We start from the raw sequence: 27,668 nt of genomic DNA, 5'->3' as shown, positions 1-27,668 counted from the left end.
ACTTACTGAAGGTTATAATGCACAGATAGTATTGAGAACAGAAAGCTGGTTGAAACCAGGTGTCTATGACAACAAAATCCTAAGTTCAGATTGGAATGTTTATTGTAAGGATAGGTTAGTCACCAATGGTGGTGGTGTGTTTATTGCAGTATAAAATTCGACAAAATCTAGCGAGGTTATCACGAATTCCGAAAATGAATTAATATGGGTGAAACTGAGTATCAAAGAGTGGTCAAAAATGATGATCAGACCACCTGGGTCAGGATCTGTAGTTGTAGAGCACTTCAGACAGAACTTGTAGAATATCATTAGTAATTTTCCTGATCACGTCGTTATAACAGGGGGTGACCTCAACTTACCAGTTATAGATTGGGAGTGTTATGCCATCAAAACTGGTGCCAGAGACAGGGATTTGTGTTTCACTGTTCTGGATGTCTTGTCCAAAAATTACCTTCAGCAGATAGTTGGAGAACCAACTAATGAGGATAACATCTTAGACTTCCTGGCAACAAACACACCTGAACTTATCGGATCAGTTAACGTAGAGGAAGGTATCAGGGATTATAAGGCTGTGACAGCATCTACGACATTGGATCCTACAAGGAATGTCAATACAGGTAGGAAGATACATTTGCTCAGCAAGGGTGAGAGGATACAAATTTCAAACTATCTCAGCAGTCAGCATCAAATATTCAGTGATGAGGATGAAGATGTGGAGAACAAATGGAAAAAATTCAAAAGCATTGTTCAATATGGCCTAGACAAGTATGTTCCGAGTAAGGTTTTAACGGATGGGAAAGATCCACCACGGTTTAATAGCTGCCTTAGAAATGCGCTACGTAAACAAAGAGCACTTCATCTCAGATTCGAGAGAAGTAAAAACCTAGCTGACAAACAAAAGCTGAACAAAGTGAAAATGGGTATAAGGAGAGCAATGAGAGAAGCATTCACAATTTTGAAAGTAAGACATTGTTAACCGACCTGAGTAAAAATCCTAAGAGGTTCTGGTCGTATGTAAAATCAGCAAGTGGTTCAAAATCATCTATTCATTCTCTCAGTGCCCATACCGGCACCGCAATGGAAGATAATAGAGAGAAGACCGAAATACTGAATTCGATCTCCCGAAGTTGTTTCACTGCAGAAGACGGTAACACTGTCCCTCCTTTCAATCGTCGTATGAATGTCGAAATGGCAGATATTGAAATAACCGATCGTGGAACTGAAAAGCAGCTAAATTGCTTAGTATTGGAAAGGTGTCAGGACCAGATGAGATACCTATAAGATTCTATAAACATTATTTGAAAGAACTTGCTCCCCTTCTTGCAGTAATTTATCACAGAGCGCTTGAGCAATGAAATGTACCTAACGACTGGAAAAAAGTGCAGGTCATTCCCATTTTCAAGAAAGGCATTAAGACAGATCCACACAATTATAGACCTATATTGTTGATGTCAATCTGTTGCAGAATTATGGAACAAGTTTTATGCTCAAGAATTATGACTTTTTGGAAAATGAACATCTCCTCTATAAAAATCAACATGGATTCTGTAAACAGAAACCCTGTGAAACTCAGCTTGCTCTGTTCCTCCACGACACCCACAGCGCAGTGGACAATGGTGCTCAGGTTGATGTCGTTTTCCTTGATTTCAGTAAGGCATTTGACACACTGTCCCGCATTGCCGTTTAATGAAAAACAAATACGAGCTTACAGAGTATCGGGGCAGACTTGCAACTGGATTCAAGACTTTCTTGCAGATAATCTCAACATGTCACTCTTAATGGAACAAAATTGACAGGTGTATAGGTAATACCCGAAGTACCACAGGGGAGTGTGATAGGACTGTTGCTGTTTACAAAATATATAAATGATCTAGTACAAAGTGTCAGACACTCTTTAAGGCTATTTGCAGATGATGGAGTTGTCTATACCAAAGTAGCAATGCCAGAAGATAGTAAGAATTTGTAGAAAAACCTGCAGAGAATTGATGATTGGTGGAGGCTCTGGCAGTTGACCCTGAATGTAAATAAATGTAACATATTGCGCATACATAGGAAAAGATATCCACTACTGTACAGCTACACTACTGATGACAAACAGCTGGAGACAGCATTTGCTGTAAAATATCTAGGCTTAACTATCCAGAATGACCTTAAGTGGAATGACCACATAAAACAGATAGTGGGAAAAGTAGACACCAGGATCACTGCCAGATTCATCGGAAGAATCTTAAGGAAATGTAACTCATCCACAAAAGAAGTGGCTTATAAGATGCTTGTTTACCCATTTCTTGAGTATTGTTCCTCTATGTGGGATTCCTATCATGCAGGACTGATGGAGGGGATAGAAAAGTTCCAATGACGAGTGGCATGTTTTGTCATAGGACTGTTTAGCTGGTGAGAGAGAGTTACAGAAATGCTAGATGAACTCCGTTGGCAGAGGTGTTGTGCATCATGGAGAGATTTACTATTGAAATTTCGAGACAGCACTTTTCAGAAGGAGTCAGACAACACTGTACTTCCTCCCACATACATATCGTGTATTGACCAGGAGGAGAAAATCCAAGAAATTAGAGCCAGTACAGAGGGGCAGCACTTTTCAGGAGGAGTTGGACAACATATTAATTCCGCCCCCCCCCCCCCCCCCCCCCCACATACATCTCATGTATTGACCACGATGAGAAAATTTGAGAACTTACAGCCAGTACAGAGGCTTACCGACAATCATTCTTCCCACGTACTATTTGTGAGTGGAACACGGTTGGAGGTATCAGATAGTGGTACCAAAAGTACCCTAGGCCACACACCGTTAGGTGGCTTGTGGAATATGATGTAGATGTAGATGTACAGTAAGCCTCTCCTGACCAACAGTTCTGGTGACTTTCCCAAAATCTACCCCTTTTCCTGGACTTCTGCCTGAAGAAGGAGCCATGGGCTCAGAAAGCTTGCCAATTACAACTGCCTTTTGTGTGTGTGTGTGTGTGTGTGTGTGTGTGTGTGTGTGTGTTCCACTGCTGCTTGGTGGGTAGATTTTTTATCTATCCAATTCAATAATTTAGACTATAGTTTTTGGATTAAGTTTACCCCTGAAAAACTACAGCCTTTATCCCCCCCCCCTCCCCCAAACCCTCTGAGGTGACACAGCTCTATCGTATGGCTTAATGATGATGGCATCCTCTTGGTTAAAATATCTGGAGGTAAAACAGGGACTCCTCAGGGAGAGTGTCATCATCAGGACATCAGGAAAAACATAACTGGCATTCAATGGGTTGAAGTGTGGAATGTTAACAATGTAAGTATGTTACAGAATTTAACCATGGAAATGGATAGGTTGAAGTTAGATATGGTGGGAATTAGTAAAGTGTGGTGGCAGGATGAGCAGGACTTTTGGTCAGGTCATTACAGGGCTGCGACAACAAAATCAAATATGGGTATTGCAAGAGCAATAATGAATAAGAAAACAAGACTGTGGATAAACTACTACAAACAATGTAGTGAATGCATTATTGTAACCAAGACAGACATGGAGCCAACACCCACCATAGTACTACTAGTTTATAATCCAAGTAGCTCTGCAGATGATGAAAGAATTGAGAGAATGTATGATGAGATAAACAAAATTATTCAGGAAGTTAAGGGAGATCAAAATTTCATTGTGATGGATTGCTACCCACCACATAGAGGAGGCACTGAGTCACAGATGACACAATGAAAAGATCACTGAACATCTACGCTTTTGGACAAAAAAAGATCCTTCTTCAATAATAATAATAATAATAAAACATACACACACATTCACACAAGTACAACTCTCACACACATGGCCATTGTCTCTGGTGTGTGTGTGTGTGTGTGTGTGTGTGTGTGTGTGTGTTCATTTCTATTTCTGAATACAGACTTTTTTGTTCAAAAGCTTAAATGTTTAACAGAGTCTTTACAGTGCTTGCCTGCAACTCAGTGCCTCCTCTATGTGGTGAGTAGCAATCTATCGTTTTCATAACATTGTTTCTATCCCATCCTGGCATTTCCACTGTTTAACTGTGATGGAAGACTGAAATTCGGTAGTAGGAAAAGGACAAGAAGGAAAAATAGTGGGAGAACAAGGACTGGGGGAAAGGATGAAAGGGGGAGCCCTGGTCGAATTTTGCACAGAGCATAATTTAATCATCACTAATACTTGGTTTTTAAGAGACATGAAAGGAGGTTGTATAAATGAAAGAGACTGAGAACACTGGAAGGTTTCAAACAGAGTATGTATTGGTAAGAGAAAGATTCTGAAACCAGATTTTAAACTATAAGACTTCATCGGCAGATGGGGATTCTGGCCCTAATTTATTGGTTGTGAACTGCAGATTGAAATTCAAGAAATTGCAAAATGGTAATAAACTAAGAAGATAAGACTTGGGATTAATTGAAAGAACCAGAGGTTGTTGAGAATTTCACTGGGAGCTTTAGGCAACATTGGACTGAGTGAATTAAAGAGAATACAATAGAAGACAAACAGGTAACTTTGAAAGAAGAAACAGAGACTGCAGCAGAGGATCACAAGGTAAACAGACAAAGCTCAGTGAAAATCTTTGAACAGCACAAGAGATACTGATTAAACTGACGAAAGAAGAAAATATGAAAATGGAGCAAATGACGCACGCAACAGAGAATACACACATCTAAAAAAGTGAGAATGACAGAAAGTGCAAAATGGCTACACAAGAACACTAGAGGACAAATGCAAGGTTGCAGAAGTACGCATAATTAGGGGAAAGATGGATGCCACTATACAAAAATTAGAGAGATCTTTGGAGAAAAGAGAAACTATCAGTTTCATAAGCCATGCTGGCAAAAACTGACACAAATTATTTACAGAAAAATGGAAAAAAATTGACAGAATTAAATCTTGGGGAAGATCAGTTTGAATTCCAGAGAAATGTAGGAATATTTGTGGGAAAACAGACCCTGTGATTTATCCTAGAATATAGGCTGAAGACAGGAAAACCTACTATCGTAGCATTTGCAGATTTATAAAAAGCTTTTGACAATGTTAACTGGAATACAGTTTTTGAAATTATGAAAGTAGCAGAGATAACAAAAGGCTACTTACAATTTGTACAGAAAGCAGGCTGCAGTTGTGTGAAAGGACATTAAAAGGAAGCAGTAGTTGCAAAGGGTTGTAGCCTATCCTCAATATTATTCAATCTGTATGTTGAGCAAGTTTGGAAGGAAACGTAAGACAAATCTGGGAATCAAAATTCATGAAGTAGAAATAAAAACTTTGAGGTTTGCTGATGACATTGCAACTCTGTCAGAGACAACAAAGCACTCGGAAGAACAGTGGGGTGGAATGTATAATATCTTAAAAAGATGCAATATGATCAGCTTCAAAAGAAATAAAACAAGGGTTATGGAATGCAATCGATTTAGACAAAGCAATGCTGTGGGAATTAGATTAGGAAATACGATACTAAAAGTAGCAGGTTTGCTATCTCAGCAGAAAAATAACTGATGATAATTGAGGCACAGAAGATGTAAGACTGGCAACAGCTAGAAAAGCATTTCTAACAAAGAGAAATATGTTAACATCTATCAATCCAAGTGTTAGGAAGTCTCTTCTCAAGCTATTTGTTTGGAATGAAGCCTTATATGGCAGTGAAATATGAATGATAAGCAGTTCCAGTAAAAAGAGAATAGAACCCATTGAAATGTGCTAAAATGCTGAGATTAGATGGGCAGATTGAACAATAAATAATGAGGTACTTAATTGAATTGGGGGGGGGGGGGGGGGGGGGTGAAGATTTATGGCAAAACTTGACTAAAAGAAGGGATTGGTTGGCTGGACACATCCAAGGCATCAAAGAATTGTCAATTTGGTAATGGAAGTGTAGCGACTCACATCCTCTTGCTGCAGTGTCGCGCTGGGTAGTGCGACTGGTGTCAAAACTGTTTTCATGCCAGCCACCAGAGGCACTGTTTTATTTCCTTAGTAATGTGCGTATTCTTAGTTTTGTGATCTATTGTTTTTCAGAGATATATTCCTGTCCAGTTACTTGATTTTGGATGTAACAACATACTGATTCGTCCTTGTATCTCCGGGAAGTGTCTACACGTTCGAAAATGTCTCCGAGTTGCTACATCTTAATACTACCCATTGCTGTGCACTGCAATAAAGTTTTGTTCATTCCTTGGTCAAGAGTCAGGCTAGAGCTCAACATGACAAATTTAAAGATTGGACAGTGGAAAAGCAGCCAGCCCGACAAATCGGTGACACTGCTTTGATCTAGCCTGCACTACAGCCCAGAAAGAACTCAAGCTACTAGCCAACCAAGCTTTCTGCCATGACTGATTGCTGTGGCCTACTGGCCACACATCCCATGCTGTGATTTGTGCAAGTGGAGGCCTTTTTTCTTCCTGCCACAATGACAAAAGATTCCACAAAGTTTGCAATTGTGGTGAGTCATTAGTATGCAGCAGGGACTGAAAATGTGATAACTAGGCTACCTACAACTAACTCCTATGAGAAGCTGAAGACGGAATTAATTCATACTCTCAGCATCTCAAGAAGAGCATAACAGGCAAGTTTTAGCACATGAGGATATTGATGACCGGAAGCCATTGCAGCATCTATGGCACTTGAGGAGCAAGGTCCAGAATGGCACCATACCTGACAACTTGCCACATGCATTACGGAGTAGTCACAGACGACTGCAAATAAAGGAGATTATAGAATCACAAACTGGGGTGTCTCAGGATGCAGTGGTTGACTTAGCTGAAAAGATAATGGGTGTGCTGACACCCACCTTCATAAGTGCAGTGTAGCACCATATCACCAACGATAGTAACGTGTGGACTGTGGCTATCTTGCAGCCAAGGCTGATGTGCTCACTAAACAGATCAGTGAACCGTTATCTTGGCACAATTGTAGCAGCGACAAAAACTGCTACCACAAGAGATCAAGAAGCCACTCTTCCACAACCTTTTCATCTTCTGAAGCATATCAATTAGGTATACAAATGTACCATGCTCTCTCTACCAGTGGCCATCAGGTTTAAGCACATCATCTGATAACTGAGCACAATCATAGTGCCCATTTATAATGGGGTCAGAAGTCAGATCGGAAATATTTTGGGGATACTGTACCAGACTTAAGCATATTTCCCTGAATCCTATTACACAGCAAGATTAGATTTAGATTAGATTAGATTAGAACAAGCATCAACCTTATTCTGCCTTACCACAGCAAACAACTCTTCCATACAGATGGAATGCAGCAAATTGAATTAGATCTGGGGTTGCATAATATCTTTGCATGGTATTTCACGATTGCAGATGCGACAGAGTCCATCGTGGAGCCAATTTCTCAGTGTACTATTACCTGCTGCCTGAGATAGTGAAAGTGCAAATTGCTGACAGCATCACAGGCCTGACGGCATCACTGGCCTGACGGCATCAAGATTCCAATGCAGTGCAGCAATGCACACGGCCATTGTCATGCAAGCGGCCAGTGGCAAGCCTGTGGACCTATTGCTGCGATTTCCAGCCCTGATGCAACCACCTGGAGCACTGAAAAGGTACGTCACAACACAGTTCACCGTATTAAAACCACTGATGGACTGCCTGTCCCATTTAAACCTAGATATCTCGCACCCGACCGCTTAGCCATTGTGAAGGCAGAATTTAGCACCATGCTTAGGGAAGGAATTATTCATCCATCCTGTAGTCCATAGTCATCTTCCTAGCCTCTTGTATCAAAGAAGTGTGGTGCATAGTGTCCTTGTGGGGCTATTGTGCACTCGATGCTTGAACAGTACCAAATCATTACCCAGTGTCTTTATTATGGGATTGTAATCACACGTTATGTGGTGCAACGATTTTCAGTGTCCTTGATTGTGCTAAGGTGTTTACTCAGATACCAGTGGTGTAAAAAGATATACTGAAGACAGCCATCATCACATCATCTGGGTTATTTGGGAGCCTTTTCATGACATTTGACCTACAGAATGCTGCACAATCATGGCAATGATTCATCAGTTCAGTCTTCCTTTCTATGTCGCATATTTGGATGACACGCTTAGCTGAGCACCACAGATGGCACTTAACAGAAGTTCTCAACCATTTAGAATTTTATGGTGCAGAGCTGAACACTGCAAAGCATGTATTTGGTCAGTCACATGTCAACTTCCTAGGGAACCTTACAAATTTCTCAACTGAATACTGCTAGAAGACTGTGCTGCTTCCTTGGCACATTCAACTTCTATCACTGATATCTGCCACACTTGACAGAGCTACACATATTGTAGACAGCAGCACTTGCTGGTCTGAAAATCTAGAGTAACTTACCAATCCAGTGGCAGATGCCATGAGTTCTACCTTTGAGGCAGCAAAACCGACGCAGCACTTCTCACTCATCCTGAACTGGATGCGGTCCTTGCACTAGTTGCTGATGTACACCCCTCACCATTTAGTTATTGATGGAATCCAAATAGTTACCAGTGCAGTGTTACAACAATTCCATGATGGCACATGGCAGCCACTCTCACAAGCTGTCTCCTTCATAGCAAAAGAGGAGCACAAATGATAGAGAACTTCTTGCTATCTATGATGCTATGAAGTACTTTCATACACAACTAGAGGTCAGAAAGTTTACTATTTTTACAGATCTCAAAGTGATCACTTATGCATTCTGGCATAATGATTAAAGATTTACAGGGAGACCAAGGCTTGAATATATTAAGCAGGTTTGGATGGAGGTAGGATGCAGAGATAAAGAGGACAGATCAGCATGGAGAAGTGCATCAAACCAGTCTTTGAACTGAAGGCCACAACGGCTTGTTTACTGAATGGCTTTTTTATGTTACTCTTTCTATTTTGCCAGTCTAGATTTTTTTTAGTAAGAATATCATATAAATGTAATTATTTAGTTTATTTGTTTTTATTATTATGCTATTCATGGCAGCCACTCTCTTTTTACTCTCACAAGCTGTCTCCTTCATAGCAAAAGAGGAGCACAGGTGATAGAGAACTTCTTGCTATCTATGATGCTATGAAGTACTTTCGTCCGCAACTAGAGGTCAGAAAGTTTACTATTTTTACAGATCTCAAAGTGCTCACTTATGCATTCTGACATAATGATAAAAGTTTTACAGTGATTAATTTGAGCTATGTAGGGTAATTGAAGTTAATGATACAATCTCAATTTCAAGAGGAGAGGAGTAACATGGAATACAGTGGAGAGGGAAAAGCTACACCAGGACAGAAATCAATGAGGAAGTTCTGACAGTGATGATAATTGTGGTGATGATGATGATGATGATGATGATGATACAATCTATATACACTCCTGGAAATGGAAAAAAGAACACATCGACACCGGTGTGTCAGACCCACCATACTTGCTCCGGACACTGCGAGAGGGCTGTACAAGCAATGATCACACGCACGGCACAGCGGACACACCAGGAACTGCGGTGTTGACCGTCGAATGGCGCTAGCTGCGCAGCATTTGTGCACCGCCGCCGTCAGTGTCAGCCAGTTTGCCGTGGCATACGGAGCTCCATCGCAGTCTTTAACACTGGTAGCATGCCGCGACAGCGTGGACGTGAACCGTATGTGCAGTTGACGGACTTTGAGCGAGGGCGTATAGTGGGCATGCGGGAGGCCGGGTGGACGTACCGCCGAATTGCTCAACACGTGGGGCGTGAGGTCTCCACAGTACATCGATGTTGTCGCCAGTGGTCGGCGGAAGGTGCACGTGCCCGTCGACCTGGGACCGGACCGCAGCGACGCACGGATGCACGCCAAGACCGTAGGATCCTACGCAGTGCCGTAGGGGACCGCACCGCCACTTCCCAGCAAATTAGGGACACTGTTGCTCCTGGGGTATCGGAGAGGACCATTCGCAACCGTCTCCATGAAGCTGGGCTACGGTCCCGCACACCGTTAGGCCGTCTTCCGCTCACGCCCCAACATCGTGCAGCCCGCCTCCAGTGGTGTCGCGACAGGCGTGAATGGAGGGACGAATGGAGACGTGTCGTCTTCAGCGATGAGAGTCGCTTCTGCCTTGGTGCCAATGATGGTCGTATGCGTGTTTGGTGCCGTGCAGGTGAGCGCCACAATCAGGACTGCATACGACCGAGGCACACAGGGCCAACACCCGGCATCATGGTGTGGGGAGCGATCTCCTACACTGGCCGTACACCACTGGTGATCGTCAAGGGGACACTGAATAGTGCACGTTACATCCAAACCGTCATCGAACCCATCGTTCTACCATTCCTAGACCGCCAAGGGAACTTGCTGTTCCAACAGGACAATGCACATCCGCATGTATCCCGTGCCACCCAACGTGCTCTAGAAGGTGTAAGTCAACTACCCTGGCCAGCAAGATCTCCGGATCTGTCCCCCATTGAGCATGTTTGGGACTGGATGAAGCGTCGTCTCACGCGGTCTGCACGTCCAGCACGAACGCTGGTCCAACTGAGGCGCCAGGTGGAAATGGCATGGCAAGCCGTTCCACAGGACTACATCCAGCATCTCTACGATCGTCTCCATGGGAGAATAGCAGCCTGCATTGCTGCGAAAGGTGGATATACACTGTACTAGTGCCGACATTGTGCATTCTCTGTTGCCTGTGTCTATGTGCCTGTGGTTCTGTCAGTGTGATCATGTGATGTATCTGACCCCAGGAATGTGTCAATAAAGTTTCCCCTTCCTGGGACAATGAATTCACGGTGTTCTTATTTCAATTTCCAGGAGTGTATTTACACTAGCTTGGTTTATTTTGAATACTGCTTATCTGTGTTTGGTGGGTATTCTGGAGTTGACTGTAGCTATGCAATAAAGTGGAGATCTGTACAAGACCATAAAGTAACAAAAATGTCATGGGCACTGCACATAAAAGAAACAGGCAGCAAAATAATCCTACTCCAAGTTTTTCCTTTGCTTGAACAGCCCATAAATGAAGTATGGAGTAAAACACTGCCTCTGTTCAAAGTGCATTTCATTTCATTTCCTATGTACAATGCTTTCTGAACTTTGCAGCTTCATCCCTGGGTGTTACGTGACATTTTTACTCGTTATGGTTGTTTATATACACAAAATGTTTGGTTAGAATCTGAAAATGAAGACTTGGGATTTTCATTCCAAAATTAATTTAAAATAATCCTATTTTGAATATCAGATACGATATGCTGGAGTTAGGTAAAAAAAAATTATGTGCATGTGAATGTTCAGTTCCGGCATGATTGTATACTCAGCCTTCGCACCTGAAGATGACGGCCAGATGGATTGCCAAAATATCATGTAGTGAAGACAATCATATGCAGCAGCATACCCATGAAGAGCATAAACATATAAGACGCCGGGAAAATCTACGGAATCACAGTGTGCATCTTTGTTTACCGATGAGGCGTCCACATAATTATCCACTTTTGTTATAGGTTATAATACTAAACAATAAAACTAAAAAACTGTCTCAAATGTGGTTAATTCCTAACATTTCAAGTAACATGTGTCTTTTGAAAACATTTTGTTCTTATGCATTATGTGTTTTTCAAAAATATTAACCATATGTACTTTCTTCTTTAGTAAAAGATAAAGCCTCTGGCACAAGCCAGAGACAGGGCTAAGGCCTGGCTGCAGGTAGAGTGCAGCATTTCCTTGCAATGGTTGGTTGGTTGGTTCGTTGATTGGTTGGTTTAAAGGGGGGGGGGGGGGGGGAAAGGACCTAACCGCGAGGTGATCAGTCCCTTGTTCCCAGCAGAACAATTACCCAAGAGAAAGAAGAAAACAAAGAAGATGTATGGCACAATAACAGGAGAAAGGAAGAATGACAGAAGGACAACAAACACTACAATGAACAAAACAGGACAAGAAAACCACAGAGACACGCAAGAAACAGGGAGAGGAGATTAAAAACAAGAAAGCAGATTACCATGACTGGCTGATCATGACAATAAAAAAGGAGAAGCCAGCCACTCTGCAACACCCTAAAAGTCGTAGGGCGGGGGACGAAGAGGGACAAAGGACGTGTACTAAAACTCAGATCAAATGACAAAACCCACCCTCATGAATAAAATGTAAAAGTAAAGCTGCTATTGAGGCATTGGTGCCCAACACCGAAGGTAGGGTGCTGGGAAAGTTAAAAGTCTGCTGCAGAGCGGCTAGAAGTGGGCAGTCTAGCAAGAGGCGGACCACTGTCATTTGGGAGCCACAGCAACACTGAGGTGGGTCCTCACAACGGAGGAGGTAACCATATGTGAGACACGTATGGCCAATGCAGAGTCGACAAAGGACAACTGATTCCCTGTGAGAAGCCCGCAGGGAAGACTTCCACACGTTCTCAGTCTCCTTAATGACACACAGTTTGTTGTGCATACTGTTATGCCACTGAATCTTCCAAGACAGAACGTAGGTCAATTTCAGAGATGCCCATCTCCAGGAGTGGTTTCCGCGTAGCCTGTTTGGTCAGCCTATTAGCAAGTTCATTGCCTGGAATTCCGATGTGTCCTGGGGTCCACGCAAACACGACAGTAAGACTGGACGATTCCAGGGCAGAAATGGACTCCTGGATGTTCACTACCAAAGGATGGCAAGGGTAGCACTGGTCAATAGCTTGTAAGTTGCTCAGGGAGTCAAAACAGAGAAGAAACGACTCACTAGAACAGGAACGGATGAACTGAAGTACACGGGATACAGCCACAAGCTCTGCAGTGAACACACTGCAGCCAGCGGGCAAGGAATGCTGTTCAGTATGACCTCTGTGGGCATAGGCAAAGCCAACATTACCATCAGTCATCGAGTCATCAGTGCAAACAACTTCAGAGCCCCAGAACGTGTCAAGAATCAAGAGGAAGTGACAGCGGAGAGCGGTAGATTAACAGAGTCCTTAGGGCCATGCAAAAGGTCCAGACGAAGCTTCGGCCGAGGTGTACACCATGGAGGTGTACGTGAATGGACCTCAAATAGAGGTGGTAACTGTAACCCAGACTCCCATAGTCAGGGCGGGACTGAACAAGGGCTCTGTAGAGCTGCAGCAGCGTAGAGCGATCTGCATGCCAGTTGGTATTGCTCAGGCAGTGGAGAGTACTGAGGTGCTGCCAGCACTCCCACTTAAGCTGATGAAGGTGGGGTAGCCAAGGCAACTGGGCATCAAAAACCAGTTTTAAGAATCGATACTTCTCCACTACAGAGAGTGGATTGTCATTAAGATAATGTTCAGGTTCTGGACGAACAGTGTGATGCCAACAGAAGTGCATGACACACGACTTCACGGCTGAAAACTGGAAGCCGTGGGCCAGAGCCCATGACTGCACCTTGTGAATGGCTCCCTGTAGGCGCCACTCAGCAACACCAGTACTGGAGGAGCAATACGAAATGCAGAAGTCATCCACGTACAGAGAAGGGGAGACTGACGGCCCTACAGTTGCTGCTAGGCCATTGACGGCCACTAAAATAGTGATACAGTCAATACGGAACCCTGCAGAACGCCATTCTCCTGAATGTGGGGGAACTAGGGGAGGCACCAACTTGGACATGGAAAATATGGAGTGACAGGAAGTTTTGGATAAAAATCGGGAGTGGGCCTCGGAGACCCCACCCATACAATGTAGCAAGGATATGACGTCGCCAGGTCATGTCATATGCTTATGTAAGTAAAAAAAGATGGCAACCAGATGTTGGAGTCTAGAAAAGGCTGTTTGGATGGCAGACTCAAGGGACACAAAATTATCAGTGGTAGAGCAACCCTGGCGGAAGCCGGCCTGACATGGAGCTCATAGGCCACGTGACTCCAGGACCCAACCCAACTGCCGACACACCATACATTCTAGCAGCTTACAGCCTGATGGGCTGATAGCTATCCACATAAAGCGGATTTTTACCGGGTTTTAGCGCTGGAATGATGGTGCTCTCCCGCCATTGTGATGGAAAGACACCATCGCACCAGATCCAGTTAAAGATGACAAGGAGATATCACTTGTAGTCAGACGAGAGACATTTAATCATCTGACTGTGGATCCGATCCGGCCCAGGGGCTGTGTCGGGGCAATGTGCAAGGGTGCTGAGGAGCTCCCACTCTGTAAATGGGGTGTTATAGGGTTCACTGTGGTGTGTAGTGAACAAGAGGACAATCCTTTCCATCCGCTGTTTGAGGGTGTGAAAGGCTGGGGAGTAGTTCTCCTACGCGGAGGATCATGCATAATGCTCAGCAAAGTGCTTGGCAATCGCATTTGCGTCGGTAGAGGGCACACCATTGATGTTAACGCCAGGAACACATGTTGGGGACTGGTACCCAAAAAGAAGTCTGACCTTCATCCAAACTTGGGAAGGTGATGTATGGCACCCAATGGTCGACAACACTCCTGTTTCCATGATTTTATAAGCAGGCAAATGCAGGTACAGAGCTGCTTAAAGGCTATTAGGTGCTCTAGGGAAGGGTGCAAATTATGTCATTGTAGAGTTCACCAACGCTCTTTAATTGCCTCAGTGACTTCCGGTGACCACCAAGGGACTGTCTTTTGCAGGGGGCACCCTAGAGAACGAGGGATCACGTTTTCCGCCACAGAAACTATTGTTGTAGTGACCTGCTCTATCACAACATCGATGGCATGACAAGGGGGAGATTCAATGATGACAGCAGAGGTGAAGGCTACCCAGCCTGCCTTGTTTAAAGCCCATATGGGTAGGCGGTTCAAGGGCATGATGCAGGGAGAGTGACAGGAAGATGGGGAAGTGGTCACTACCACACAGGTCGTCATGTGCTCTCCAGTGGATAGATGGGAGGAGACCTGGGCGGCAAATTGATAAATCAGTGGCCGAGTAACTACTATGAGCCACACTGAAATGTGTAGCGGCCCCAGTATTTAAGAGGCAGAGATCGAGTTGGGACAGTAAATTTTCGACATCTCTGCCATGGCCAGTAAGCATGTTGCTACCCCACAAGGGGTTATGGGCATTAAAATCTCCAAAATATAGGAAAGGTTTAGGAAGTTGATCAATCAGTGCAACCAATATGTTCAGGGGTACCGCACCCTCTAGAGACAGATATATGTTACAGACAGTTATTTCCTGTGTTTTCCATATCCTGACAGACACAGCTTCAAGAGGAGTTTGAAGGGGCACAGGTTCACTACATACCGAGTTCAAGACATAAACGCAAACTCCACCTGACATTCTATTATATTTGCTACGATTCTTGTAATATTCCCTGTAGCCACGAAGGGCAGGGGTCCGCATTGCCGGGAACCAGGTTTCCTGCAGGGCAATGCAGAAAGCAGGTGTAAAGCTTAACAGTTGCCGTAGCTCAGCCAGGTGGTGGAAAAACTGCCGCAATTCCACTGGAGGATGACGTGATCGTGAGACTGGGAAGGCATGAAACACTCAATGAGGTAGCCTAAGCCTCAGGGTTACCTGCTGCCACTGACTTATTTCCTGAACAGGCTATATCCACATTGTGTCTGAGGATTTGGCGAGATCTAGGTCCTGAACAGATGCAAGAACCTTCACCTCATCCTCAGACGCAGAGCTTATAGGTAGTGTGGTGTGGGTGCCACCGCAATCCCCTTGGTCTTGGGAGTCTTCTTTCTGGATTTGTCTCACTGATCCTTGGGTTTCTCTGGCTGGGAGGGCTTCAATGATTCAGTTTCCAGGACTAAGGATGACAGTGAAGCCCTATGACCAGCTGTTTTTGGGCACTTCAGCCACTGGCGGGTGTCATCTTTCCCACTAGCAGAAACCTGGGAAGGGAGTGATCCAAAGAAGACTTATGCTTCTCCGGCTGAGAAGTGGGGACTGGTGTCCCTGATGGTTGCAGGGACACTGCTCCCAAGGTAGGTGGTGCAGGAGCAACAGGGAGGGAAATGCCCCCCCCCCCCCTCCCCCCATCATCAAGGGGGCAGGTGTAGTCTTCCGGCTCCAAGAGCCAACTGGAACTCGAGGAACTGACGGGGCTACAACTGTTCTCGAAGCAGCGGCATAAGAGCAGGTCATAGCCACATGACGCAGGTGCTCAAATTTCCTCTTGACCTCAGTGTAGGTCAGTCAGTGCAGGGTCTTGTATTCCATGATTTCCCTTTCTTGCTGTAAAATCCTGCAGTCTGCTGAGCAAGGTGAATGATGCTCTCTGCAGTTGACACATATAGGATGTAGGGAACATGGAGTATTGGGATGGGATGGACGTCCACAATCTCAACATGTGATGCTGGAAGTACAGCGGGAAGACGTATAGCTGAACTTCCAGCACTTAAAAATACAGCATGGGGGGAGAGATATATGGCTTGCAATCACAGCGGTAGACCATCACCTTGACTTTCTCAGGTAATGTGTCACCCTCATAGGCCAAGATGAAGGCACCAGTGGCAACCTGATTATCCCTTGGACCCCGATGGACGTGCTGGATGAAATGAACTCCTCGTCACTGTAAGTTGGCGCACAGCTCGTCGTCAGACTGCAAAAGGAGGTACCTGTGGAAAACAATATCCTGGACCACATTTAAGCTCTAATGAGGCATGACGGAAACAGAAACATCCCCCAGCTTGTCACAAGTGAGTTATGCCCATGACTGGGCAGAGGATGCCATTTTTATCAAGACTGACCCTGACAGCATTTTGGACAAGCCCTCCACCTCCCAAACTTGTCCTCTAAATGCTCCACAAAAAACTGAGGCTTCATTGAGACAAAGGAGCCCCATCAGCTCTCGTACATATGAGGTACTGGGGTGAATAAGGTTTGCTACCATCCTTAGCCTGGCATTCCTACCATGGACTGGAACAGGAAACGGAGGTAATGACAGTGGCACGTAAAGTGCCCTCCGCCACACACCGTTGGGTGGCTTGCGGAGTATCAATGTAGATGTAGATGTAGATGTAGATGTAGATGGTGTGCCATGGAGGGGAACGATTTAGGATCATACTTCCTTGCATTGTACTGAGACTTGGAACGCTTAGAGACTGCTGACGTTTTATCACCAGAAAGTGATGATGTGGTACGCTTCATCATGCATCATCTGCCCTCATGCCACTCACTCTGACCACGGGACCTCCCCACGGCTGCCACCCAGCCGCAGCAAAGGCCACCAGGCAGGATGACCATTGCGGGAGTCCTGATGCCCTAGGGTGATGGGCATCTATTCCTTGGCATACATGGGGAGTTAATGGTGCATGCATCAGCAGAGCGATCTCTGTATAGTCAGAGGTCTACAACCAATAGCGTACATGGCGGCCCAACTACAACAGACTGGCTACTGTGCTGGATATGAGGTGCAAAGAATTCCATGCTTCTCGTTGGCGCAGAAAACGGCACTGCATAGTGGGTGGAGGAAAATGCACTCAGGAAGGTGTCCTCACTCAAGAGATAGAGGATGAGCAGGACTGCAATGCCACGATGAGAGAGTGGGCTACAGATCTCAATGCATAATGGGCACAATGCACCATGTAAGTCACCCTCCCCCAATTGGCTCGCTCTTTGGGAAAATTCTGCAAAACAGAGGTCAAACCCTACAGGGGACCATCACATAAAGGCTGAAAGGTGTGGTCTCCTTTTAGTCGTCTCTTACAACAGGCAGAAAAACCTAGGGCCTATTCTAACCCCCGGGCCCACACGAGGATTCTTCGTAATGGCACTAGGAAGGGAAAGGTGGTGGTTCCATTGCCCTGACTGCCTTTTTTCCCTGGGAGAGATGGTCAACACTCATTTGATAGCAAGCTGAGTGAACCCGGGCCATCCTGGAGGAAAGACCTTGGGCCGGAGCCTAGTGCTCTATCCACTGGACCACCACAGCCACCTTTTTAAGTACATGTTTCAAAAAGAGACGAAATAGTTAAGGGAAGGGGAAATGATTAGTAATAGTATTATGCTCCAACCAGACTGTGAATAAGCAGAATAAACAGAAAGGAAGAACTTCCTATGATTTTTTTTACTGTGATACTATGATTAGATTAGATCTAGTTTTCGTTCCATTGACCCAAAAATGAGGTGACTCTCATGGGTGTGGAACAAGTCATAAAATATAATATAAAAAACATAAAACATCTGAATATAATACTCACTACCCTGATCATTTGTCAGGAAATTGTCAAAATAAGTGAATATATTACTATATGAAAGTAACAGTAAACCTTCCTATGATGGCAAGACATGAAGACACAAGTAGAGTTCAGTCTACCAAGATGATGAAAAGTTAAAAAATGTTATATTGATAATATATGCTGACTTTCATGGCCTCTATTTGCATTTTGTTACATGGGTGCTGGATCATGGCTTGAGGGATGTTTCTGTGCCTGGTTTTTTGCCTCCTAAAGCTGGAGACATCAGATGCTATAATGACTCATGTAGCAGTTTGAATTCAAACAAGTCCAGTTTGGCTTCTTGAGTTTGAGTTTGAAATCACTATTTGAGTCTTTATAACCTCTACTGAGAGCACAGTGTTTTTAAATGTGAATAGTGAAATGCAATGATATGTACCCAAGTAAATAATTATGAAATATGACAATGTGGAGATGACACGTAGATTAGATATCTATTAATGCTTGGAGTAAGCACAATATTAGAAAATCTTTAACATTTTTATGGTGAAATGTTATGAGCTATTGGAAATTTGATAAAGCATTATCAAAATTTACATTCTGTTAATGGAACCATACAACCAAAAGATTAATACTGCTCTTATTCAATAGCCATTTGAAGGCCCTTGCGGCAGCTTTTAAAATGTAATAGCTAAGTTTAGGATTCACTGATTTCCATTATATATATATCAGACCCCCCCATGAACCATGGACCTTGCCGTTGGTGGGGAGGCTTGCGTGCCTCAGCGATACAGATAGCCGTACCGTAGGTACAACCACAACGGAGGGGTATCTGTTGAGAGGCCAGACAAACATGTGGTTCCTGAAGAGGGGCAGCAGCCTTTTCAGTAGTTGCAAGGGCAACAGTCTGGATGATTGACTGATCTGGCCTTGTAACAATAACCAAAACGGCCTTGCTGTGCTGGTACTGCGAACGGCTGAAAGCAAGGGGAAACTACGGCCGTAATTTTTCCCGAGAGCATGCAGCTTTACTGTATGATTAAATGATGATGGCGTCCTCTTGGGTACAATATTCCGGAGGTAAAATAGTCCCCCATTCGGATCTCCGGGCGGGGACTACTCAAGAGGATGTCGTTATCAGGAGAAAGAAAACTGGCGTTCTACGGATCGGAGCGTGGAATGTCAGATCCCTTAATCGGGCAGGTAGGTTAGAAAATTTAAAAAGGGAAATGGATAGGTTAAAGTTAGATATAGTGGGAATTAGTGAAGTTCGGTGGCAGGAGGAACAAGACTTCTGGTCAGGTGACTACAGGGTTATAAACACAAAGTCAAATAGGGGTAATGCAGGAGTAGGTTTAATAATGAATAGGAAAATAGGAATGCGGGTAAGCTACTACAAACAGCATAGTGAACGCATTATTGTGGCCAAGATAGATACGAAGCCCACACCTACTACAGTAGTACAAGTTTATATGCCAACTAGCTCTGCAGATGACGAAGAAATTGAAGAAATGTATGATGAAATAAAAGAAATTATTCAGATAGTGAAGGGAGACGAAAATTTAATAGTCATGGGTGACTGGAATTCGAGTGTAGGAAAAGGGAGAGAAGGAAACGTAGTAGGTGAATATGGATTGGGGGGAAGAAATGAAAGAGGAAGCTGCCTGATAGAATTTTGCACAGAGCACAACTTAATCATAGCTAACACTTGGTTTAAGAATCATGATAGAAGGTTGTATACATGGAAGAACCCTGGAGATACTAAAAGGTATCAGATAGATTATATAATGGTAAGACAGAGATTTAGGAACCAGGTTTTAAATTGTAAGACATTTCCAGGGGCAGATATGGACTCTGACCACAATCTGTTGGTTATGACCTGTAGATTAAAACTGAAGAAACTGCAAAAAGGTGGGAATTTAAGGAGATGGGACCTGGATAAACTGAAAGAACCAGAGGTTGTACAGAGTTTCAGGGAGAGCATAAGGGAACAATTGAAAGGAATGAGGGAAAGAAATACAGTAGAAGAAGAATGGGTAGCTCTGAGGGATGAAGTAGTGAAGGCAGCAGACGATCAAGTAGGTAAAAAGAAGAGGGTTAGTAGAAATCCTTGGGTAACAGAAGAAATATTGAATTTAATTGATGAAAGGAGAAAATATAAAAATGCAGTAAATGAAGCAGGCAAAAAGGAATACAAACGTCTCAAAAATGAGATCGACAGGAAGTGCAAACTGGCTAAGCAGGGATGGCTAAAGGACAAATGTAAGGATGTAGAGGCTTATCTCACTAGGGGTAAGATAGATACTGCCTACAGGAAAATTAAAGAGACCTTTGGAGATAAGAGAACCACATGTATGAATATCAAGAGCTCAGATGGAAACCCAGTTCTAAGCAAAGAAGGGAAAGCAGAAAGGTGGAAGGAGTATATAGAGGGTCTATACAAGGGCGATGCACTTGAGGACAATATTATGGAAATGGAAGAGGATGTAGATGAAGATGAAATGGGAGATACGATACTGCGTGAAGAATTTGACAGAGCACTGAAGGACCTGAGTCGAAACAAGGCCCCCGGAGTAGACAAAATTCCATTGGAACTACTGACGGCCTTGGGAGAGCCAGTCCTGACAAAACTCTACCATCTGGTGAGCAAGATGTACGAAACAGGCGAAATACCCTCAGACTTCAAGAAGAATATAATAATTCCAATCCCAAAGAAAGCAGGTGTTGACAGATGTGAAAATTACCGAACCATCAGTTTAATAAGCCACAGCTGCAAAGTACTAACACGAATTCTTTACAGACGAATGGAAAAACTAGTAGAAGCCGACCTCTGGGAAGATCAGTTTGGATTCCGTAGAAATACTGGAACACGTGAGGCAATACTGACCTTACGACTTATCTTAGAAGAAAGATTAAGGAAAGGCAAACCTACGTTTCTAGCATTTGTAGACTTAGAGAAGGCTTTTGACAATGTTGACTGGAATACTCTCTTTCAAATTCTAAAGGTGGCAGGGGTAAAATACAGGGGGCGAAAGGCTATTTACAACTTGTACAGAAACCAGATGGCAGTTATAAGAGTCGAGGGACATGAAAGGGAAGCAGTGGTTGGGAAGGGAGTGAGACAGGGTTGTAGCCTCTCCCCGATGTTATTCAATCTCTATATTGAGCAAGCAGTAAAGGAAACAAAAGAAAAATTTGGGGTAGGTATTAAAATCCATGGAGAAGAAATAAAAACTTTGAGGTTCGCCGATGACATTGTAATTCTGTCAGAGACAGCAAAGGACTTGGAGGAGCAGTTGAACGGAATGGATGGTGTCTTGAAGGGAGGATATAAGATGAACATCAACAACAGCAAAACGAGGATAATGGAATGTAGTCGAGTTGAGTCGGGTGATGCTGAGGGTATTAGATTAGGAAATGAGACACTTAAAGTAGTAAAGGAGTTTTGCTATTTGGGGAGCAAAATAACTGATGATGGACGAAGTAGAGAGGATATAAAATGTAGACTGGCAATGGCAAGGAAAGCGTTTCTGAAGAAGAGAAATTTGTTAACATCGAGTATAGATTTTAGTGTCAGGAAGTTATTTCTGAAAGTATTTGTATGGAGCGTAGCCATGTATGGAAGTGAAACATGGACAATAAATAGTTTGGACAAGAAGAGAATAGAAGCTTTCGAAATGTGATGCTACAGAAGAATGCTGAAGATTAGATGGGTAGATCACATAACTAATGAGGAGGTATTGAATAGAATTGGGGAGAAGAGAAGTTTGTGGCACAACTTGACTAGAAGAAGGGATCGGTTGGTAGGACATGTTCTGAGGCATCAAGGGATCACCAGTTTAGTACTGGAGGACAGGGTGGAGGGTAAAAATTGTAGAGGGAGACCAAGAGATGAATACACTAAGCTGATTCAGAAGGATGTAGGCTGCAGTAGGTACGGGGGGAGATGAAGAAGCTTGCACAGGATAGAGTAGCATGGAGAGCTGCATCAAACCAGTCTCAGGACTGAAGACCACAACAACAACAACAACAACAACAACATATATCAGACTCCCACTACCATCAACTGCAGGAAGAATGATTGGAGAACTTTACAACACAGCTAATTTTTAGTATTAAGCAACTTTGTGTGATCTCCACCATATCAGACCAAAGGAAGAGATTCAAACTGAATTGTAATTTTTTGGGTGAGTAAATATGAGCGAATTCTGATGATAACAGGAATCAGGAATTTAGAGTGAAACTGGATAAAAATAGCTTATTGCAAAACAATGGTGGGCAAAGCTACAGAACTCACATTGAACAGAACCTGTTAACAACTTTCTGCTGCTTTCAATGTATATTTGGCACAGAATCATACGGACAATACACAACTTCCATTAGAAAAGAGCTCAATGGCAAATGATTTGCTCAACACCTGGCTGGCTATGCACTACAAGGCACATATTTGAAAACACACTTGTTAATAAAAAAATGTCTAATGAACTAAAACGTTTCTGGTCCTGATCTTTTTATTTTATTTTTAGAAGGTAATTAGTCAATTACCTGCAACTCATTCTGGATTGTGAATTTGCCAAATTAGCTCAGATAATGAGCTGGGTTGATAACCTATGCAATATTTCATTAACTTATGTTTCTACATTAATTTTTTGGTACCTGTGGCTGCATGATATGTTGTGCCTGCTGTGGCTGCGACTGCTGCTGCTGTGACTGCTGCTGCATTACACCTCCTCGAGGATCAGCCTTATGACGTCTACGTGTATGCTTCAGCCAATTGGGGTAATTTGTAAATGTTCTTTCACAGAATTTGCACGCATATGGCCTCTCGCCTGTGTGGATATTGTAGTGTTGCTATGTATATTTAAGAGGTAAAGAAAAGAAACAAGTTAGTTATATGAAACATGTCAGCAATAAAGGAACACATTTTCAAAACCAGAAGTCTGAGCACTATTTGAAGGGAAGCCAATGTACTATGGTAAGATGCATTATTTGCAAATTAATAGTATCCCGAGTTCACACACAAAATGTATTCAATATTTGACATAATTATTCATTGCCTTTTATTTTACACAGTTTTCCACTGCTATATTGTTTACCATCATTGCAGAAAGTAATATACAACTTTTGACTAAGCTTTGCTTCTTAAAGTTCAGGTTATTCATATTTATATATATGATGGAAATTAAATAGCATGGAAAATAGTGCACATCCACAGAAAACAAGTCGGTACTCCAGGTCAGCAAAGTACCACTATATAAAATTGGAAAATTACAAGGAGACAGAATCACATTCTACAAATTTCCTCAGCAGCATCTTGTTTGGAAGATCACATTCCCTTAATTTTACTGTAGCTATTTATGTAATTATTGCAACATTCCCCCTTTTCTCACTCATTGACTAGTTTGTTCTAAGGAAGTGTTTGAAAGTATATGATTGCAATGTGAACAAAACTCTTTTAAAGGCAACTGCTGTTTCTTGGTACAGCATTTTACATTTCTATAATTGTCTTATAATGAAACATTTAATTTCCCCTTCCAACATCGGTGTATATTATCTGTATTCATAATAAATTCCACATTTTCAAGTTTTTAGTCACAATAATATTTTTTTTAAATAAAATAAAACAAAAAATCACAAAGTTCCACATGGTTTCAGGGAACGGATAAATTTCATTCGGGATATCTTTTCCTTTGTCAAAACAGAAATAACTTTTTTGGGTATACATTGTTTCAGTTCTTAAATTAAATATGTATTCTTTGTAACATAACACATCCAAAAATAAAGAGAGAACCAACAAGCTTAAATTAAAGTTGTTCTCTTACTGTTCCATAATGAACCACCCACAATACAGCCCAACTACGTCGTCCTTAGGAATGGAACGATTCACTTGTTGTTTGCAAGCAACTGGAAATTGGGCTGACTGTTTTCAAGTGACTGGAAGCTACTGCAAAGGGGTTGTTGAGAGAGCTACCAAGAAACATGTACCAGAAATAGGAAAGGTACATCCAATGCTACACTATCCCGTGGATGTTGTCTGCTCCACAGGGAGTACATGTCCATTTGACTGTGAGTGGCATGTTGGTGGTATGAGTGGCATGTTGGTGGTAGGTTTAGGGGCCCTTCTGGGGGGAGGAAGAGAACAGAGAGAACTCAGAGTATTGCTCACATTCCCTTTATCAACAAATTCAAATTGCTGTTTTCCACAGAAACTAAAACCATTGAACATACTTCACCTGTTGAGAAGCCTGCTGCATTTCATGTCAAGGAGAGGTGAGCACAAAAGGGCAAGGGTCCGTTAATCATCAGCAGTTTACAAACATGCAGTGAATAATGGTCCCCCCTTAGGGAAATGCCAGAAACGCATGAGAAGGAATACCCGATGCACCTAGTGTGTATGCCTGGGGGCCTCATTCAACATGCTGAATAGACTGTTTTGACAGCCAATTCGGGAACAAGGTGCAACCAACTGCTGACTGTGGAACACGTTAGAAAAACAATGCTGGTCACCTACGTTTCTAGCATTTGTAGACTCAGAGAAAGCTTTTGACAATGTTGACTGGAATACTCTCTTTCAAATTCTAAAGGTGGCAGGGGTAAAATACAGGGAGCGAAAGGCTATTTACAATATGTACAGAAAGCAGATGGCAGTTATAAGAGTCGAGGGACATGCAAGGGAGCAGTGGTTGGGAAGGGAGTGAGACAGGGTTGTAGCCTCTCCCCAATGCTATTCAATCTCTATATTGAGCAAGCAGTAAAGGAAACAAAAGAAAAGTTAGGAGTAGGTATTAAAATCCACTGAGAAGAAATAAAAACTCTGAGGTTAGTCGATGACATTGAAATTCTGTCAGAGACAGCAAAGGACTTGGAAGACCAGTTGAACGGAATGGACAGTGTCTTGAAAGGAGGATATAAGATGAACATCAACAAAAGCAAAACGAGGATAATGGAATGTAATCGAATTAAGTCAGGTGATGCTGAGGGAATTAGATTAGGAAATGAGACACTTAAAGTAGTAAAGAAGTTTTGCTATTTGGGGAGCAAAATAACTGATGATGGTCGAAGTACAGAGGATATAAAATGTAGACCGGCAATGGCAAGGAAAGCGTTTCTGAAGAAGAGAAATTTGTTAACATCAAGTATAGATTTAAGTGTCAGGAAGTCGTTTCTGAAAGTATTTGTATGGAGCGTAGCCATGTATGGAAGTGAAACATGGACAATAAATAGTTTGGACAAGAAGAGAATAGAAGCTTTCGAAATGTGATGCTACAGAAGAATGCTGAAGATTAGATGGGTAGATCACATAACTAATGAGGAGGTATTGAATAGAATTGGGGAGAAGAGGAGTTTGTGGCACAACTTGACTAGACGAAGGGATCGGTTGGTAGGACATGTTCTGAGGCATCAAGGGATCACCAGTTTAGTACTGGAGGACAGGGTGGAGGGTAAAAATTGTAGAGGGAGACCAAGAGATGAATACACTAAGCTGATTCAGAAGGATGTAGGCTGCAGTAGGTATGGGGGGAGATGAAGAAGCTTGCACAGGATACAGTAGCATAGAGAGCTGCATCAAACCAGTCACAGGACTGAAGACCACAACAACAACAACAACAGTCACCTGTGCTTTGAGGACAAATTAGCTCATTCCAGCAACCGGCAGACAAGGTGAAGAAGATCAGCCTTTCTCTTGGAACTTCAATGAAGTTCATATTCTGCAGTACTGTCCCCAGAACTAATTATGTGGCCCCCTGATTCTGAGCCAAATGGAAGGCTTGAAGTAGTGACTTCAAAGCTTCTGTGACAAGCTACGCTGCAACTTCCTAGTCTTACTCCATTAAGATGAGAACTGTAGGAGCCTTCTAAATGGGTCACATGGATGCTACACTTCAGAGGCTGCTACAAAAGTAGATGATCGTGTCTGGGTTGCACACAAGGAAATTTTTTAAATTAGGCAACTCTTTAGGTGATGAGAGCTGTAGGAGGCCTTGAATTATTCATGTAAGATCCAAAGAAATGCCCCCACAGACAAGACTACAAAAATTCCAGTGATCAACTGCCAAAGCATTCACAGCACTGCACAGACAAGATTTTTATAATAATAGTGATCAACTGGCGGAGCATTATCAAGAAAGCATCAAAGTCTGAGACACTCCTCAAAACATAGGAGATCATATAATACAAGGAGCAAACCCACAAACAAACAACAGTACCTTCACTTTGATAGCTGCCATCCATCCCACATCAAACGCTCCCTTCCCTACAGCCTAGGTATTCGTGGCAAACGTATCTGCTCCAGTGACGAATCCCTCAACAATTACACCAATAACCTGACCAGTGCTTTCCTCTCCCGCAACTATCCTGCAGACCTTGTCCACAAACAGATCTCCCAAGCAATACATTCCTCCCCGTCCAACAACAATGTTCCTACCCCCAGACCACCCCCTTGTCACTCAATATTATCCTGGCCTCGAACACATCAACAAATTACTCCGCCAGGGACATGACTTTCTCAAGTCAACCCCTGAAATGAGATCATCCCTTGACAAAATTCTCCCCACACCACCCAGAGTTGCCTTTCGTCGCCCCCCTAACCTCCGTAACATCCTTGTTAAACCCTACAATATTCCCAGACTACCTTCTCTACACAGCGGTTCCTACCCCTGTAACCGACCCCACTGCAAAACCTGCCCCATGCATCCCCCCACAACCACTTACTCCAGCCCTACTACTGGTAAAACATACACAATTCAAGGCAGGGCCACGTGTGAAACTACACACGTCATTTATCAGCTGACATGCCTGCACTGCACAGCCTTTTACATCAGTATGACAACAACTAAACTGGCTGAACGCATGAACAGACACAGACGAACTGTCCGCCTAGGAGATGTCCAATACCCAATAGCGGAGCATGCCCTCCAGCATAATTCTAGGGCCGGCCGGAGTGGCTGTGCGGTTCTAGGCGCTACAGTCTGGAACCGAGCGACCACTACGGTTGCAGGTTCGAATCCTGCCTAGGGCATGGATGTGTGTGATGTCCTTAGGTTAGTTAGGTTTAATTAGTTCTAAGTTCTAGGTGACTTATGACCTCAGAAGTTAAGTCGCATAGTGCTCAGAGCCATTTGAACCATAATTCTAGGGACCTAGGAACCTGCTACACCGTATGTGCCATTTGGCTTCTCCCACCCAACACCAGTCCCTCTGAACTGCGGAGATGGGAACTTGCACTCCAACACATCCTCTCATCCCGCCATCCCCCTGGACTGAACCTACGTTAAACAACCTCACTCCCATTTACTCTTCAGTCTTCTCCTCTTTCCCTTTCCTCTGTAGCCATTCACGCATCTTTCCATCCTACATAGTTGTGTTTATCTTTATACTATATACCTCTTTACTTCTGTATGCATCCTCTTTGGTTTGAAGCTGGCACAGTACTTACAGTAGAATATCTTTGGCTTCCCTCTGACAACCATGCCTCCATCCTTGCAACCCTCCCTGTTTTCCTTTCCCTGTTGCTTCATAACCTGGGTTGTGAGTAACTGAATCCACTTTCCCTTCTTCCCTTTCTTTCCGCTCTCCCCTCCCTGATGAAAGAGCATTTGTTCCGAAAGCTAGGAACGTAAATTTTCGGTTCTGTTTTTTGTGTATCTATCGGCTGTACTG

At 43.3% G+C, this 27,668-nt stretch overlaps 1 protein-coding gene across 1 annotated transcript in view; it reads right to left on the bottom strand.

Moving 5' to 3' along the window:
- LOC124545708 (zinc finger and SCAN domain-containing protein 12-like) overlaps positions 1-27,668 on the bottom strand; it is a 70,781-nt gene that overhangs the window by 5,042 nt on the left and 38,071 nt on the right. Inside the window, exon 9 of the mRNA XM_047124656.1 lies at positions 22,665-22,859. Within this exon, the coding sequence (XP_046980612.1) occupies positions 22,665-22,859 (195 nt within the window). The remainder of the gene's footprint in view (positions 1-22,664; positions 22,860-27,668) is intronic.

The sequence above is a fragment of the Schistocerca americana genome, chromosome 1 (genome assembly GCF_021461395.2).
Source record: "Schistocerca americana isolate TAMUIC-IGC-003095 chromosome 1, iqSchAmer2.1, whole genome shotgun sequence".
In the NCBI taxonomy this organism is placed as follows: Eukaryota; Metazoa; Arthropoda; class Insecta; order Orthoptera; family Acrididae; genus Schistocerca; species Schistocerca americana.
Note: the sequence above shows the minus strand (reverse complement) of the source record. Positions and strands in the feature narration are given on the sequence as shown.